The 18,297-nt window shown below is 37.9% G+C and overlaps 1 protein-coding gene across 2 annotated transcripts in view; it reads right to left on the bottom strand.

The window, feature by feature from the left end:
* Positions 1-15,222, bottom strand: part of LOC143026673 (uncharacterized) — a 99,761-nt gene extending 84,539 nt beyond the window's left edge. The window contains exons 1-4 of one of the 2 annotated variants that reach the window (XM_076187469.1): positions 15,121-15,222; positions 4,556-4,761; positions 1,790-1,987; positions 1,431-1,614 (exon numbers count right to left, since the gene is read on the bottom strand). In XM_076187469.1, the coding sequence (XP_076043584.1) occupies positions 1,431-1,614; positions 1,790-1,987; positions 4,556-4,708 (535 nt within the window). In that variant the 5' untranslated portion in view covers positions 4,709-4,761; positions 15,121-15,222. Of the gene's footprint in view, positions 1-1,430; positions 1,615-1,789; positions 1,988-4,555; positions 4,762-6,128; positions 6,224-15,120 lie in introns of those variants that run through there. The other variant, XM_076187470.1, reaches the window with a different exon arrangement.
* Positions 15,223-18,297: the final 3,075 nt, after the last annotated feature.

Genomic DNA, 18,297 nt, shown 5'->3' on the forward strand with positions numbered 1-18,297 from the left:
CTAGCATTAAGGTCTCCCAATACTTCTACATTGATGTTCCTCCCTAATCCCTCTATGCACTCATTTAAATCTATCCAAAAAGCCTCCCTTTCTTCTACACTCTTCTCACTGCCAGGCCCATATGCACTTACAAAAACCTACATCTCCTTTCCCAGTTTCACCTTCATCCACATTAACTTTGAAGAAACCTCCTTCCACTCCACAACACATTTACCTATCTCTTCACTTACTAGTATAGCCATCCCTTCTCTCCCTCGCCCTCTCTTCACTCCTGAGAACCACCCAACTACACTCCTTAACTCACACTCACCCTTCCCTCTCAACTTAGTTTCACTCAATGCCAGCACATCCATCTTTCTTCTCACAAACATACTACCTATCTCTTCCCTTTTACTCTCATCTGTACCACATCCATGCACATTAAAAGACCCAAACCTTAGGGTGCTGGTTGGAAAACTCCTAGACCCTCTTATGCCTTTACTTCTTTTTAGGAATGTCCCCTGTGGGACTACAGGGTGAAGGATGCCTGGTCCCGATCCCTGTCCCGTTTTTCTCGCCTCATACAATCCATGTGGGAATACTTGGTGGCAGCATTCTTATTATATCCATATTACTGTTAACATTACGTAAAGTTTATAACATTTGTAGACATGCAGGAAATTCAAGTAAATGCGTAGATGTAGTGTAGAATGAAAATTGATGTGTCATTCTGCGTGTGCGTACATGCGTGAAACAGGCGTGAATCTTCTAGAACATTCTAATTGCCATTTTACATATTATCAATTTATTTATTATGCAAAAGTTGAATGAATGGGATATAGATCTTTATTACTATCAAAATTTGAATTATTGTATAATTGAAATACAAATGAATGTAAATTCTGTGTGCAAGGAATAATTTGTGGAAAGTTAATAATTAGCAACTGCCTTGGGGCACACCGTCCACAGCGTGAAAGCATCATGCAGGCAGACTGAATCGAGCTGGCATACTTGTAACTTGTGAGAGATAATGTGAGACAGATACTATTATTTTTGCTGTGAAATAAAAAGTGGTGAACAAGTGAACACTGCATCGTATCTACCACCCTTATTGAACCTACAATATTCTTTCCCCCCCCCACAGGGTAGGCGAAACAAGGAAATTAAATTTAGAGAAATGGTACAGGACAGCAACAAAGGGTTGGGGGACAGCATAACAGAGGGACAGTAGCAGTATAATAAAAGTTTCATCATTTCTCTGTGAGAAGAGTCCTCCTCTATCACAGACAAAATGATGTGTGGCTCTGGTCTGTAGGGGTGCCCCATATAGACCCTAAAATATCAACTGCATCCTACTTTGCCATAACATCATGCAGCCAATACCCCAGAAAGAAATAATCAAAATAAATTAAATATCCTTCATGATTAATAACAATATTTCTATACCTTACCTCCATTTGCACTGATTTTAAGTGCAAGTTTATTTTTGAAGGGTGTTAACAGATCATAAACTGATTCATTATACACTTCTATAAATGACATGAACACTTGCAATGACTTCTCTGCATTCTTGTCTTCATACTGCAGCAGAGATTCAAGAGAGCGCTGGACAATGCCTTCACTCTCTTTGCTTGTCTGTCACAGAATGATTAAGTGAGGAAAACTATTTGAACAGATTTTACCTACACAGTGCTTACAGGTAAATTTACAATTCTTTAAATCCATGACAGTTATGAGAATATTTGTCCACAAAAGAAGTATAAAAATATAGGAATAAAGTAATGATAGCGACTTGTTTACAATCACTCACCTTGTAGGCATGCGGGTTTGTTCCCATGGTATAAGTTTTTCCTGAGCCTGTTTGCCCATAGGCAATAACAGTGGCATTTAGACCATTTTTAACTTTGGCAATTAAGGGAGCAATGGATCCCTCATAAAGATCGGTCTGCTTGGTATCGACATCATACACAGCATCAAACTTGAAAGCTTTATCATCTTCCACAATAACCTGAAATAGTAAATTAGTTTCATCTTCTGATGTAGTTACATACTCTCCCCACCCCTGGTAGAGGTCAAGTGATTTCAGGTACCAATGATGGGTATCCAGACATGGGGGTCCTACAGGATTGAGGTCAGAGATGATCATTCAACCACTTATCCTCACAGCCCATCAACATCCTTGCCTCTATCCAAATGCTACCAAGAGGCTGGTATTTAATCTCTGGACTGGACTAAGTTCAAGATCCTTGACATGCTCAACATCCACTATTTCTTTACCATGAAAATTAACCAATTGATGAATGCCCTTGTTCTCTTCCTAACTGGTCATGTACAAACTGCCCTCCACTCACATTGTACAAATAGCAGTGTCAAGATTCTTCTTCAAAAGAGCAAAAGGCTATTGCTGGCTGCCTTGGGTCCATAAATTTCTTGTAAGAGGAAGCTATGGCAACAATGAGGGCATGGCATGTGATTTTATGCAGCTGAGGAATATATCCAAGTCTGGCAGAGGTGCCATCCAGTAAAGAAGGGATTAACTAATACACTGATCTCCCCAAACATGCAAAGAATATATTCCACATAATGTGAATTCAAAGTGACTAGCATTCTTCATTCACATGTCAGTATAAAAAATATGATATGAATACAAAATATCAAACTGTATAACTGGAGATTTTGCATACAAACTGGGGACTTGGTAGAACAGGTTCATCACATGAGTGAATTCTCATACTGGAGAGATGGTAAAACAGGAACATGGTAGAATAAGGTCACCAAATATATGTGAATTTATATGATGTACTGGGGAAACATACCTAACAAATGACTAGTGTAAACCTCGGAGGTCTCTTAATCCAACGTTTACCAACCACCATTTGTACAGATGTTTGGGTCCAGGACATAAACCCACTTTGGGAATTGGTGGTTTTATGTCCTGGGCCAATTCCTGAAGTGGGTTTATGTCCTGGGGCCAAACCTTCACAAGTGGCAGTTGGCGAGTGTTGGATTAAGAGACCTATTGTATACATTTAATCCTTACTTTCCTGTCTAGAGTGAGTGATAGTGGGGAAATGTGCGACCTGATCTTCAGTAGGTTTAAGGGAAGTAGACTAACATCAGAATTAGTAAGGAAGAAGTAATCAAACAGATTGATAAACTAGATACAAAATACCCAGATCCAGACAAAAGTTTTCCGAGTGCTTAAAGAGTGTAAGTTTGAAATCTGTGACCAGTTAATGGAAATATTTAGTAAGTTGGTAGACAATGGATTCGTGCATATTTCTTGGGGGCAAGCAAACAGTTCCTGTCTTCAAAAAGGGTGATATATTGTTTCTGCACAACTACAGACCAATCAGTGTGACATCAGTCATAGATAAAATGCTTGAATCAATATTAGCTAAATGAATCAGAGATCACAATGAAAGACAATGATTCATAACTCACAACACGGGTTCACCAAGGGTAAGTCACGTGTAACTAATATTCTATCTTTTTACACTGTCTATAAGGTGTCAGATAACAATAATAGATGTTATTCACCTTGACTTTAGCAAAGCATTTGACAAGGTGTCCATCAGAAACTACTAAATAGTCAAAGCCCATGGATTAGAACATGGTTCAGTGACAAAAAAACAGTGGGTCACCATTAACAGTGCAAAATCCAAATAGGAGAATGTTATTTTTTAAGTTCCCCAGGGCTCGGTTTTGGGTACATTATTGTTCATTACGTATATAAATGACTTGGACAGTGAGATTATTAGTGATGTTACTAAGTTTGTGGACAACACTAAAATAGGATGCCTGACATGGGTCAGATACCGGGATATTACAGCAAGATCTCAACAAATTGTTCAATTTAAAGTGGACAAATTTAGATTTAAGAAGGAAACAGGCAAGAGGTGGTTTATCAGTAGTGATCAACAAATGGAATAGACCTAATAACTATGTAGCGAGCACTGAAACTATTGGTTGTTTTAAGAGAAAGTGAGATAACTTTAGGGATGGAGATGATTGGTGGTAATGAACATAGAACTGCATAGTGTAAGCCTTATGATCTCTTGCAGTCTCCTTTGTGTCTATTTCCAGGCTGATTCAGATATCAGGTGAGGCAGAATATTGATATCCTTAAATCCTTCACCACATCTTATATTTCCCATCTATGATAAAAGGGAAATGGGTGGTGAACATGTGATGGGTGGTAGATACATGCCTTGGCTAGCTACTTCCTTTATAAGGGGGAAAAAGCCTATTGGTTAAATAGACAAATTCTAATAAGGTTCCTACCTAAATATACCAAAAGGCCCTTTCCACTTATATGGGGGATGCGCTAGCCAAAACATACATTCTTCATCCATCCCACACCTATTGGTTGTTGTCTATCTTAGCTCCTTGTAGAAGAAGGATCATTTTAATCCCCTGCCCATTGCTCAGGTCAGAAGCAATGCAGCAAGCACAGCAACTCAATAACAGGGCATGGCAGCCAAATGATTTTGTTTCACTAAGGGCAATAAGTTAAACTATATTAATCCTACCACAATGAGGCAATCTAATCATACAATAGCCTTGTAAAGCTTACCTGTTTGGCCAACTTATTGACAGTTAAAATGTTCTTGAAGCCTGACGCGACTTCTTCTGGATGAAGTGGACGTACCCTCACAACAACTTTAACTGCTGCACTGGTCCCACTATTTCCCCGGGATACTTGGGGTGTAGCTGGAGTTAGGAACATATTTGAAGACTTTACTAGGTCCACTGATATATCCCCAATTGAAAATGTGGTATCTGAAACCAAACATCACAAATAACAGCTGTATTTCTTCTAAACATATGGTCTATATCTAATGCTGTGTATCTCATATCCCACACAATTTCTATGAATGAATTTATGCTATACAGTTGGATTTATGAGCAACATGCTGCAGAGTAAAATCTTCTGAAGTCATGCTGGTTTGGCATATGATACATGTGATCCTTATGGCAATTAATCTTTTCATGGAGAATTAACTAGTATCTACTAATGGTGGCCCTGTATAACAAATGGTAGAAATCAACTCCCTGATCCCTATCTTCAAAACCAGTCTATATCCTCAACTACAACCAGAGAATTATAGACCAGTCAGCTTAATAAGTATAATATGCAAGATTTTTAAGACTATAATAAGAGAGGAAATAATAACACACATGAGAACATAGTTTATTTAGGATGATCAAGCCCAGTGGGCAAACTAAAATTTTTTTTAGGAATTTTTACACTACTGAAACAGACATGGATAAAGATTTGAGTTTTTGTCTAATTGAACCTTAAGCTAGCACAGCATGTTGCTAGGACAGTGGCAAAAGGTAACAGGATGGTTGACCTTATAAGGAGAAATTTTTCATACATGGACATTGAGATATGTAAAACACCAAATTGCTCCTTAGTAAGGCTGCACCTGGAATATGATGTGCAAAGTTGGTCCCCGTATTATAGAAAGGCAAATGACAAAATTGGTGTCAGGTCTAAAAGACTTTAACTATGAAGATCAGTGTAAAAAATTACATTCACAACATTAGAAAAAAGAAGACAGACAGGACTCCTTATTGAAACATATAAAAATCTGAGAGGGATGGTAAATATTGAACAAAGTGTCTTCTATAAGTAAAATGAAAACACTACAAGATCTAACACATACAAGCTAAGGACATAGTTAAAGATTTTGGGAGTTTTGTCTCATCAAACCTTAACCACTTCCATACGGTGACGCCTACGTAGGCGTCATGAGGAGCAAGTGGGTACGCGATGATGCCGACGTCGGCGTCTTTATTATATTTATTGTAGTCATACCTAAGTATCCTCCATTCTCTCTAAACTGGCTTCATCATATTTTCTATGGTTATCAAAATTCACGGGTGAAAGAAAATGAATGATTGAGCACTGACTCTATCTTTTATGCGATTATTATGATGCAACATCGCAAGTCGGGCAGCTAATGCTGTGGCTATCCTCCCTGGACAAAGGTAAGATCCCGGTGTCACTGAAACAAGCCATAATAAGCCCAATATATAAAGGAGGAGACCGGACTTTGCCAAAGAATTATCGACCTGTTGCCCTCACGTCCCACGTCATCAAAGTAATTGAGAAATGCGTAAGGGACAAACTGTTTACATACCTTGAAAAGAATAATCTCATAAAAAAGAACCAGCATGGTTTCAGAAAAGGTTGGTCCTGCCTCTCAAACCTACTGACACACTACGACTGGCTGCTAAGGAACCTGTCAGAGGGGAAGAATGTGGATGTAGTATTTCTAGACTTTGCAAAAGCCTTCGACAAGGTAGACCACGGAGTCCTACTTCACAATGCAAGGGACCTAGGAATATGGCTTCGCAACTTCCTGACAGACCGTACCCAAACAGTTGCAGTTAATGGCCTGAAGTCCAGCGAAACCAAGGTAGTAAGCAGAGTACCACAAGGCTCTGTCTTTAGCCCCCTCCTATTCCTAATTCATATGAACAACATAGATAGGAGAGTGGACTCAACCCTCCTGTCTTTTGCTGACAATACCCACATCAGTTGTGCAGTGCTGGAGAGTGAAGATGTACACCATCTACAAGACGACCTCGATACGGTTTATGCTTGGGCTACCGATTGCAATATGCAGTTCAATGAAGAGAAGTTTGAGGTCATGAGATATGGCACCAACCAAGACATTAAAGACAACACCGAACTGCACACGGAAAGAGGAATGAAAATCACACCCAAAGCCTATGTAAAATGTCTGGGCATTCATCTACATGACTATGCTACTTTCCAGCACCACATCATGCAGACCATGAAAAGAGCACAGGGGATGGCCAGCTGGGTACTAAGGACTTTCTCCTCCAGAGAGGCAAAGGTTAATGCTTACCCTTTGGAAGGCACTAATTCAGCCAATCCTAGACTACTGTAGCCAACTCTGGTAAAAAGAAAAAAAAAAAAAAAAAAAAGAGAGAGAGACATCCAGAAGCTTGAGGCTGTCCAAAGAAATTACACAAGGCACATCAGAGGGATGAAGGATCTCAACTATTGGGATCCTGGAAGCACTGGGACTCTATTCCCAACAAAGGAGGAGAGAAAGGTATGGGGCCATCTATACATAGAAAATCTTGGAGGGCCTTGTTCCTGACCCCACGCCCTTAACAATCAAGCCGTATCACAGTATAAGGCATGGATGCATGTGTGAGAGACAAACACTCCCACCAAGAGCCTCAGAGAGGATTAAGACCTTACTGTAGGTACGCGCAAAACCACGCGCGGCGCCACTATCGCGAATATGCTGTTTACATCGCCATCTTTTGCGGCCGGTTGGATTTTGTTTGGCTTAGTTTGAATGCTTGGAGTGTTCAGCACATGTGCAGGGTATTCAAATTATTTTGTTGTTGTGCAAGTGTATGCCCAATTCTTCAAAAGCAAACAAATTTTTACCAATTTAAACACAAATTTGGTTATCATCCTTGGCAAATTAGTTTTCCAAGTAAAAATCTAAAGGTAAGGCATCTACATAAAGATATCTTAATGTTATATTCATGTTTTTTAGTCTTTTCTCTCTCAGAAATTAGCAATTTAAGATTATAGGAACTTTGCACAACTGAGCCTCATGGAATGTACGCATGAATCCACGATTGTCACCATCATCACAGATGTAATGTTTACACCGCCATCTTTTTGCAACCCATTCGAATGGGTACACATCAATTTGAATGCTTGTTGTTGTTGTCGTTCCCTAGACTGTCTGTCCGAGCAGTCCCGTCTCCCCAAGGAAGGCCACAGCCGAAACTGGGTTTTCCCACAAATCCTTTATAGAGTGTATGTTGTGTTGTTTGCGTGCATGATTGTGTATTATGCAGTCTTCCATTATGTGTTGTATGGTATGGGGTGAAGTGTTACATCCTGGGCAGCTGTTCACAACACGGTCGTCCAGCCTCTTCTGGTAGCTTAGAAGTGCTGGGTGGTGACCGCATCGCAGTCTGGCCAAGTGGACTCTGTCCTTTCGTGGGAGAGAGGATTCAGAAGGGTGGATATCAGGGGGTCTGGCATGCAGCAGTGTGTTGTCTTTCAGTGTGTTAATGGAGCGGTGAGTGATATGATTATGAATATGTTTCCGGAGGCTGGTATTTGGTGGTTGTGGAGGAAGAGAAGAGAGTATCTGTGCGTAATAAAGGTCTTTGGGTGTAGTTTTAATGTTTCTTGGTGTGTGTGGGTGTTCTGCTATGTAGTGTAGCGGGTGTGATGTGTTTGTGGTGGCTGCAGCAAGTGTTTGTGTGCCTCTCATGTCGAGGTGGTCCTTGACTTTGAGGACTTTTGTTTCATGGTGTAAATGGTCTGTAGGTGTTGTATTTGTGCAGCCTGTAATTGTTTTTAGGGCTTTGTTTTGTATGATTTGAAGGGTGTTGTGGTGTGTCTCACTGAGATTAGGAGCCCATGCAGGACTCGCATAATTCATCACTGAGCGTATGCATTGTTTGTATATTGTTATATTAGTTTCTTTGTTTTGTCCAAATGTTGTTCCAGTGATTGACTTAAGTGCGTTAAGTCTAGGTGTGCATTTGTTTTTTATGTCTGTGAGGTGTTGTTTGAAAGACATGGATGTATCGTATGTTGCACCAAGAATTTTCGGTGTGTTTGTGTGTGGTATTAGTGTGTTGTTGATGTAGAGATGAGGTATGTATTTGTGTTCTTTTGTCCAGTTGGTGCATTCAACGCATGTGCAGAATTATCAAATTGTCTTGCTGTTCTGCAAGTGTATGCCCATTTCTAAAAAAAAAAAAAAAAAAAAAAAAAAAAAAAAAAAAAAAAAAAAAAAAAAAAAAAAAAAAAAAAAAAAAAAAAAAAAAAAAAAAAAAAAAAAAAAAAAAAAAAAAAAAAAAAAAAAAAAAAAAAAAAAAAAAAAAATGCAAATTTAGCTAATAGCCATTGCAAAGAAGTTTTTAGAGTAAAAATTTAAAGATGACACATATATATGAATATTTAAATGTAATATTTGTATTTTTTAACCTATTTTCTCTCAGAAATTAACAATTTTAAGATCGTTGGTAATGAAACAGCTGTGCCTCAATTGCCAACATGTAGGCATGTTCTCCGACATTTAGTCGTATTTGACATGTCGGAGATACTACGCATAGTAGTCATAAAGGGTGTTGTTCACAAATAATAATTACATTGTTATGGTATGAATCTTATGATAGCCAGGCTATGCTATACCTATTACATAGCCGGCTATAGCTATGATAGCAAGCATATGAAATAACTATTAATAATATGGTCAGTATTCCATGTCATGGACCATGTCCATGATGATGAGAAGTCTCAAGACTAGTAGAGGTCTAGAGGCTAGACTTAAATTTTCCTCTTTGTTTCATGATGATAACAGATATGAGCTGTTGAAATAAGGCTGTTTATTCAGATTGTCATGATTATAGATAACTTGATTAAAGAAAATAACTCCTTTGAAAGTAAAAAGACTTTATTAATTTTTTTATTTCAGTAAATTGGTGTAAAAAAAAATTCACTGACTTGAACATAAATTTAAGTTAGGTATTAGGTTAGTTGCAGTACTGACTGGTTAGTGTACCAGGAGGCAATCTAAGAGTAAGGGCTAAGGCACCTATATATATGCACTTTTGAATGTGATGGTAGTTCTTTTGGCTGCGCATAGATTACATTGATGGAACATGTTACATGGTAGGTGTTAGTAAGAATAGTATAAAAGGAAGGTCCTGCATTGTTTCTGACATGCTCAGGTGATTTGTTGACCCATAAAACCTTCGCATGCCACGTTGCATGTCAAATGGGCCAGGGGTTTGGATTTTATGAATGATTATCTCTAAACTGACAATAGTTGCCATGGCAACATGAAAGGTGTTAGTAAAAATAGTATAAAATGAAGGTCCTACATTGTTTTTGACATACTCAGTTGATTTGTTGACCCATAAAACCTTCATATGCCAACTTGCATGTCAATTGGGTCAGGGACTTGGATTCTATTGATGACTATCTCTAAATTGACAATAGTTGCCATGGCAACATGATAGGTGTTTTTGACATGCTCAGGTGATTTGATCCATAAAACCTTTATTTGCCAAGCTGCATGTCAATTGGGTCAGGGATATGGATTTTATGGATAATTATCTCTAAATTGACAATAGTTGCCATGGTAACATGATAGATGTTAGTAAGAATAGTATAAAAGGAAGGTCCTACATTGTTTTTGACATGCTCAGATGATTTGTTGACCCATAAAACCTTCATATGCCAAGTTGCATGTCAATTGGGCCAGGCGTTTGGTTTTTATGGATGATTATCTCTAAATTGACAATAGTTGCCATGGCAACATGATAGGTGTTAGTAAGAATAGTACAAAAGGTCCTGCGTTGTTTTTGACATGTTCAGGTGATTTTTTTACCCATAAAACCTTCATATGCCAAGTTGCATGTCAATTGGGCTAGGGGTTTGGATTTTATGGATGATTATCTTTAAATTGACAATAGTTGCCATGGCAACATGATAGGTGTTAGTAAGAATAGTATAAAAGGAAGGTCCTACATTGTTTTTGACATGCTCAGATGATTTGTTGACCCATAAAATCTTCACATGCCAAGTTGCATGTCAATTGGGCCAGGGGTTTGGATTTTACTGATGATCATCTCTAAATTGACAACTTAATAGTTGCCATGAAAAGGCAAATTTGGTATGATGGAGATGTTCCACATTGTTTTTGACATGCTCAGATAATTTGTTGATCCATAAAGGCCTAGGTAGATCAAACACCATCAGAGGCGCCACCGTCGATGACGAGCACAATAGCGCGTCATTTTAAGCACACACCATTCAAACAGCCAAATCTATATACCATGGGAAATTTCATTCATAAAAATGTTATGCGAGTGTATTTAATACGATCATAGTAAATTTCAAACAATCACATCATCAGTTACATGTCGGTACATAAAAACATAAGATAAACATGGCGGCCTGCATTCAGCAGTAAATCGAAAATTTGTTTATGTTTCAGCGTGAACAATGAGCTAAAAAATCCAGTGAATTGGCAACAGACCAAAATGAACAAAAACTACTAGTCTCGCTGATTATTATAATACCAAAACAAAGGCAGGGTGTTACGAAAGAGCTGAGAAATCGGTGGTGCTAATTAGTTTTTTTTCTATCGGGTCAGATTATCGGATAACAACAACGTCAAACGCATTGCGACATTTCAACCACTGATGTAGACGTGTACTGGTACTCTAACCTACTGTAAGGTAGTATAATCCAGTTATATCTTGCTATTGAACATTGTGTGAATAACTGTACTTGCTGGTATGTCATTCCTGGGGCTGTACAGTGAGAAGTTAAAGTTTGGCATAAAGGATGCAAACTTCCTGAAAGATTGCAATCAGCTAAACATCAGCCATGTGAACAATGGTACTGTCCATGAGATGTTTAAGTTCATAAAGAAACACAGACTTCCTTGGAAAGCTGTTTACTGTGCACTCAGCCATCAAATGCCAAGTCTGAATGAAGTAACTGAGGTTAACCTCCGGCAATCATTCCACAGGGTGTCTGAGCAGAGAAAAAGGAAGCGTGGTGAGGTCCGGACAAATTTTTTTATCAAAATTGTATTGCCCACCCCAGAAATCTGTATCTGCAGCTCTGGCTACAACTGAGGCTGTGCATAGTGCAAGTAGCTCTGATGCAGATCAGATTCCTCAAATAACTGCAGATTTCAATAGTGTAGCAGAGAAGTCCTGAAGCATTAGGGAAATTAGCTGTAGAGTGTAAGGAACTGAGCAACCTTAAACTGAAGCTAGAGTGTGAGAACATAGACCTGTCTCATAAGCTGAATGAATGCAGGCAAGAGGTAATAGCTCTAACGCAACTACACCATAGTCGAACAAGACACGCCTTGAAAAGAAAAGATTCATCAGCAACATCGCGGAAGGGAAAGTATGCTGTGATGAAGAAACTCAAGAAAAATGCTCAAATACACAATTTTATATAAAAATTTAGCCTATGGTTGCATTATTTGACCTATTTTCTTTAAAGTGTGTAATTTCCATGTAATTTGACCAAAGAGAAGTTATGTTTTTATCCTATGCAAAATTACCGACCATAGCTATGAATACCGTCCAGCCAGCAATCTTATCGATGATCACTGATGGTATGGATCAAACTGCACTTTATTAAGTTTATTACTATTAGTGTAATAGACATATAGTTGAATTATTTGAACTATTTTCTTTAAAATGTGTGATTTTCATGTAATTTGATCAGAGAGAAGTTACGTTTTCATCCTCTGTAATATTACAGCCCACAGCTACAATTCGTCCAGCCCGCCATCTTTGATCACTGGTGGTATGGATCTACACTCTATGAAGTTTCTTACTATTGTGTTATTAGTGTAATAGATTGCATATAGTTCAATTATTTCAACTATTTTCTTTGAAATGTGTGATTTTCATGTAATTTGACGGTATTCATAGCTGTGGTCGGTATTTTGCAGAGGATAAAAATGTAACTTCTCTTTGATCAAATTACATGAAAATCACACATTTTAAAGACAATAGTTAAAAAAAATGCAACCATATGCTAATTTGTTACGGTATTCGTAGCTGTGGTCAGTCATTTTGCAGAGGCTAAAACATAACTTGTCTTTGATCAAATTACATGAAAATCACACATTTAAAAGAAAATACGTCAAATAATTGAACTATATGCAATCTATTACACTAATAACACAATAGTAAGAAACTTAAGAGTGAAATTTGATCCATACCACCAGTGATCATAGATGGCGGGCTGGATGAATCGTAGATGTGGTCCGTAATTTTGCAGAGGATAAAAATGTAACTTCTCTTTGATCAAATTACATGAAAATCACACATTTTAAAGAAAATAGGTCAAATAATGCAACCATATGCTAATTTATATAAAATTGTGCATTTCAGCAAAAATCGTCCTTGTTCGGGTTTGGTCAGCTATCAGTGAGTCGGACGGTATTCGTAGCTGTGGTCAGTAATTTTGCAGAGGATAAAAACGTAACTTCTCTTTGATCAAATTACATGGAAATCACAAATTTTAAAGAAAATAGGTCAAATAATGCAACCATATGCTATTTTTTTTTATATGAAATCGTGCATTTCAGCAAAAACCATTCTTGTTCGGGTTTGGTCGGCTATTAGCGAGTCGGACGGTATTCGTAGCTGTGGTCGGTAATTTTGCAGAGGATAAAAATGTAACTTCTCTTTGATCAAATTACATGAAAATCACACATTTTAAAGAAAATAGTTTTAAAAAATGCAACCATATTCTAATTTGTTACGGTATTCATAGCTGTGGTCAGTCATTTTGCAGAGGCTAAAATATAACTCTTTGATCAAATTACATGAAAATCACACATTTAAAAAAAAATTCAAATAATTGAACTACAGACGCTCCTCAACTTACGTTTTAGTTACGTTCCGAACGGCTGAACGTAAGTTGTTACTGTACGTTCTAGTAATGTATGACCGTTCATACTGTACTATACATCCGTAAATTCTATTACCGTATCTTATAAAACACCCCTAAATCATTAATTATACACATAACATTGTAAAATACAGTAAATTTCCACTTATACGAACTCCAAGGAGGATTAGAAATGTCCGATTAACCGAAATGTTCGGTTAATCCGATTTTGTATGTTTCATTCCCGTAGATTTTTATGATGTAATGTCCTCTGCAATATTTGTACCTGTAAACTTAACATACGCATGGAAATACTTATAACGTTCGTGCCATGTAAACAATGGACGTAACGCCATGCATAAGTATCGTTTGAACTACAGAGAGCGCGCTAAACTAAGAAATTCACTAAAAAAAAAAAAAAAAAAAAAAAAAAAAAAAAAAAAATTAGTCAGTTCAAACGTAATATCGAAAAAACGTAAAACGAATGAACGCAAGTAGAGGAGCGTCTGTATATGCAATCTATTACACTAATAACACAATAGTAAGAAACTTAATAGTGAAGTTTGATCCATACCACCAGTGATCATAGATGGTGGGCTGGATGAATCGTAGCTGTGGTCCATAATTTTGCAGAGGATAAAAACGTAACTTCTCTTAGATCAAATTACATGAAAATCACACATTTTAAAGAATATAGGTCAAATAATGCAACCATATGCTAATTTATATAAAATCGTGCATTTCAGCAAAAACCGTCCTTATTCGGGTTTGGTCGGCTATTAGTGAGTCGGACAGTATTCGTAGCTGTGGTCAGTAATTTTGCAGGGGATAAAAAACGTAACTTCTCTTTGATCAAATTACGTGGAAATCACAAATTTTAAAGAAAATAGGTCAAATAATGCAACCAAATGTAATTTTTTATATGAAAGCGTGCATTTCAGCAAAAACTGTTCTTGTTCGGGTTTGGTTGGCTATTAGCAAGTCGGACGGTATTTGTAGCTGTGGTCGGTAATTTTGCAGAGGATAAAAACACAACTTCTCTTTGATCAAATTACATGGAAATCACATATTTTAAAGAAAATAGGTTAAATAATGCTACCATATGCTAAAATTTTATATAAAATAGTGCATTTGAGTAAAAACAGCCATTATTAGGGTTTGGTCGGTGATTAGCGAGACCACACATTTTGGCCCTATTTCCTAGGACAAAATTTTGAAAATAGGCCCGATTTAATACCCTTCAAAATGCAATATTTCGGGAACTAGGACAGCTAGATGGATGATTCAAATTGCATTGTACTCATACCAATTTTCTGCATCCCATGAGAACTACTTCAGCTCAAATATCAGGAATTCCATTTTCATGTTGAATAACAAACCAACTGGCCCTTGTGAGGAGGAACAGCAGGACTGGAAGCAGCGGTAGATCATTACGGCTGTGAGGACTGACCTCGGAACTTCAACAAGTGGACCAAGTAAGTTTGCATAAGGAGTCATATCATAGCACAAAGTTGAAAGTCACAAAGTGACAAAACTTGTTGGGTGGTTTGTGACATTTTCCTACTAATCAGAAAAAAGAATGTTATTTCTTTTTAAATAATACTAGTGCAGGTCCATTACTGTGTTCTTATTAAGATAATTATAACATCATGATTTTGTTTACAAGTAAATATTGAGCTAACCTTGTTTTTGACTCCTTCGGAAGCCCGTGTTAGATTTGAATTTGTTTGTTTACATATGACGTCACATACGTTAAGCATCACTAGAAAAGTATACAAAAAATATTGACTACCTTACTTTGTAAATTTACACAAAATGTAAAAGTGCAATAATATGTGTTTTATGTATAGATAATAAACAAAAGCCGAAGGAATAAATTTAGAGAAAAGTCCGAAAGTGCACTTCGAACGCTCCGATAGGTTTTTACAAGTTGTTACATGTTCACAACCCTCCAGCACCGAAACCAATAGCGTAACGGATTGAAGATAGTGTAACATTGGGAAAACCTTGTTGACGCCAAATCATTTCATTGAGATTAGAGGAACATTCGCGCATTAGAGACTTAAATTCACATCTCGATTAATCCTTCACTGCGTATTATAGGGAATTTGCAACTCGATGAATTTTGTTCTTGCTAGCGCCAGAGGATTTTAGTTAGTGCGAAAACCTTATGAGGCAAATTCGTGCGATATCAAAACTACTGTTACTACCCCCGCTTCTTGTACTGCATTGAGATAAAACTTGCCACAGTGAAAGAATAGCCAGTCTGGTAATGACGGTAGGATAACACACAAACCTCCCGAGAGGGAGTTGCTGGCACATTACAGCAGGGTCCTTGCGTGAGCAAAATAAAATAAATACATAACAAATTATATGCCAAAAGTTTTTTTTTTCCTTCTAAAATGGGGGGATGGTTACCGAGTTAAATTATGCCGACACCCACCCACACAGCCCATGATTATATAAATTTGTAGGTATTCAACAATCCACAAATGGACAATTCCTACTGGCGATTTTGTTAAAGTGTCATTAGAGAGAAAAAAAGTCTTCAAACAGGCCCGTGTTCTGTTGCTGTATATGTAACCCATCTCGTTCCACTTCAGGTGTTGTAAGCATAATAATAATAAGTTTATTTGGCAAAGAATCAATATACATGAAGTGCTGATAATGACAAGAACACATATTTCAAAATAATAATTGCTATTGCCGAGGATAAAAAAAAAAAATGTAAGCTTATTTCCATTGTGGTCCTCATTAAATTGTTTTTCTACACTGTTACACAGACAACTTACGTAGGGGGGTGGGGCCAGAGACAGTCGTGAGTAATACCGATCAGTACACATATGACATAAACATTATTATAATTTTGCTGGTATTACTAAAATGTTCGGAACACCTAGGGTATTGAGACCAAAACTTGAGCGCCATCATAATAGGGAACATTGCATTATGCAAAGGAACAAAATAATGCTAAAAGGTAACAAAACTGTACGAGTGAGTACCATATCAGAGTAGTACCATTAATTACACAGGGGAACACTTTTTCAGTAACTTTGAGTTGCATTGGATATTTTAACGGATTTTGAAAGAGTTTTAGGCGCTGATTTCAAATTTGAAATTAGTTTTTCTCTACAAGCTCTAGTTTGTATGCAATTTGAGGTTAATGAAATTGTACATATGTGAACTTGCGTAAATCATGTATAAGCATTTTAACGTCCATATATATAGATAGCTTCTAATATTTTGATCATTCTTCTTTTGTTTCAGTTCAAACATGGCTTCCAGAATGAGACATCATTGCAGAAACAAGCCTGATGCCTTCTGCTACATATGTGGATGCTACACACTCAATCGTCAGAGACGTAACATATCCTCGTTCGTCAAGCGTGCCTACAAGGCATATTTTGAAGTTCATCTTGGTGATCAAGACAAGCAATGGGCTCCTCATGTTGTGTGCCACAATTGTGATGAAATGCTTCGAGACTGGACCAAAGGAAAACGCAAAGGTCTGCCTTTTGGAGTTCCAATGATTTGGCGCGAACCCACCAACCATGTAACTGACTGTTATTTCTGCATGGTAAACACAACGGGTGTTGGGAAGAAAAACCGACATAAGATTACGTATCCGAACATTCCCTCAGCTATTCGGCCTGTTCCGCACTCTGAAGAAGTACCTGTTCCAGTTTTCAAAGGCTTGCCTTCATTGGACGATAAAGACATTGGACATGATACAAGCCAGCAAGACAGTTGTGACAGTGAATTGTCAGAAAAGTGTTCACAATCGGAGGACTGTTCTTCAGACACTGAACCTTTCCCCGTCCCTAAGCCTCTTCCCCAGGCTGAACTGAATGATTTAGTGCGGGATTTAGGTCTTTCAAAGAAAGCAGCAGAGCTTTTGGCATCAAGATTACAAGGCAGAAATCTTGTTGATCACTCTGTTAAAGTATCATATTTCAGAAAGCGTGACCAGCTTTTTGTGACCTTCTTTTCAAAAGACAGACAGTTTGTTTACTGCCATGACATCCCAGGGCTTCTCAAAGAACTGGGTGTACCTTACTATAGTCCTGCTGAATGGAGACTCTTTTTAGACAGTTCAAAACGCAGTCTAAAGTGTGTTCTTTTACATAATGGCAATGTTTATGGAGCAGTACCTGTCGGTCACTCAGTGCATTTGCGGGAAGACTATGATGATATGAGAATGGTCATGGACTTATTAAAGTATCATGAGCACAATTGGATAATTTGTGTAGACTTAAAGATGGTCAACTTTCTTCTTGGACAACAGAAAGGTTTCACCAAGTTTCCATGTTTTCTCTGTATGTGGGACAGCCGAGCACGAGACAGACATTGGGTCCAGAAGGACTGGCCTATTCGTGACACCCTTGAAGCAGGCATGCCAAATATCATACAAGACCCAATTGTAAACAGAGATAAGATCATCTTTCCTCCTCTTCACATCAAATTAGGTTTGATGAAACAATTTGCCAAGGCACTGGAAACCGAAGGTGAATGTTTCCAACACATCATCACAGCTTTACCAGGGTTATCATTTGAGAAGATCAAAGCAGGCGTGTTTGATGGCCCACAGATTCGAACCCTAATTCGTGATGATCAGTTTGTTGCTAAGATGACCGCTTTAGAAAGGGCAGCATGGTTATCCTTTGTGGCAGTCGTTCAGAACTTCCTTGGAAACAATAAGGCGGAGAACTACAGTGAACTTGTGAACAGAATGCTCCTCACTTTTCGTGATCTCGGGTGCAACATGAGCATCAAGCTTCATTTTTTGAACAGCCACCTTGATCAGTTCCCTGACAACCTGGGGGCTGTGAGTGACGAACAAGGAGAACGATTCCACCAAG

This window comes from Oratosquilla oratoria, chromosome 6 (genome assembly GCF_046742065.1).
Source record: "Oratosquilla oratoria isolate Oo_2021 chromosome 6, ASM4674206v1, whole genome shotgun sequence".
Classification (NCBI taxonomy): Eukaryota; Metazoa; Arthropoda; class Malacostraca; order Stomatopoda; family Squillidae; genus Oratosquilla; species Oratosquilla oratoria.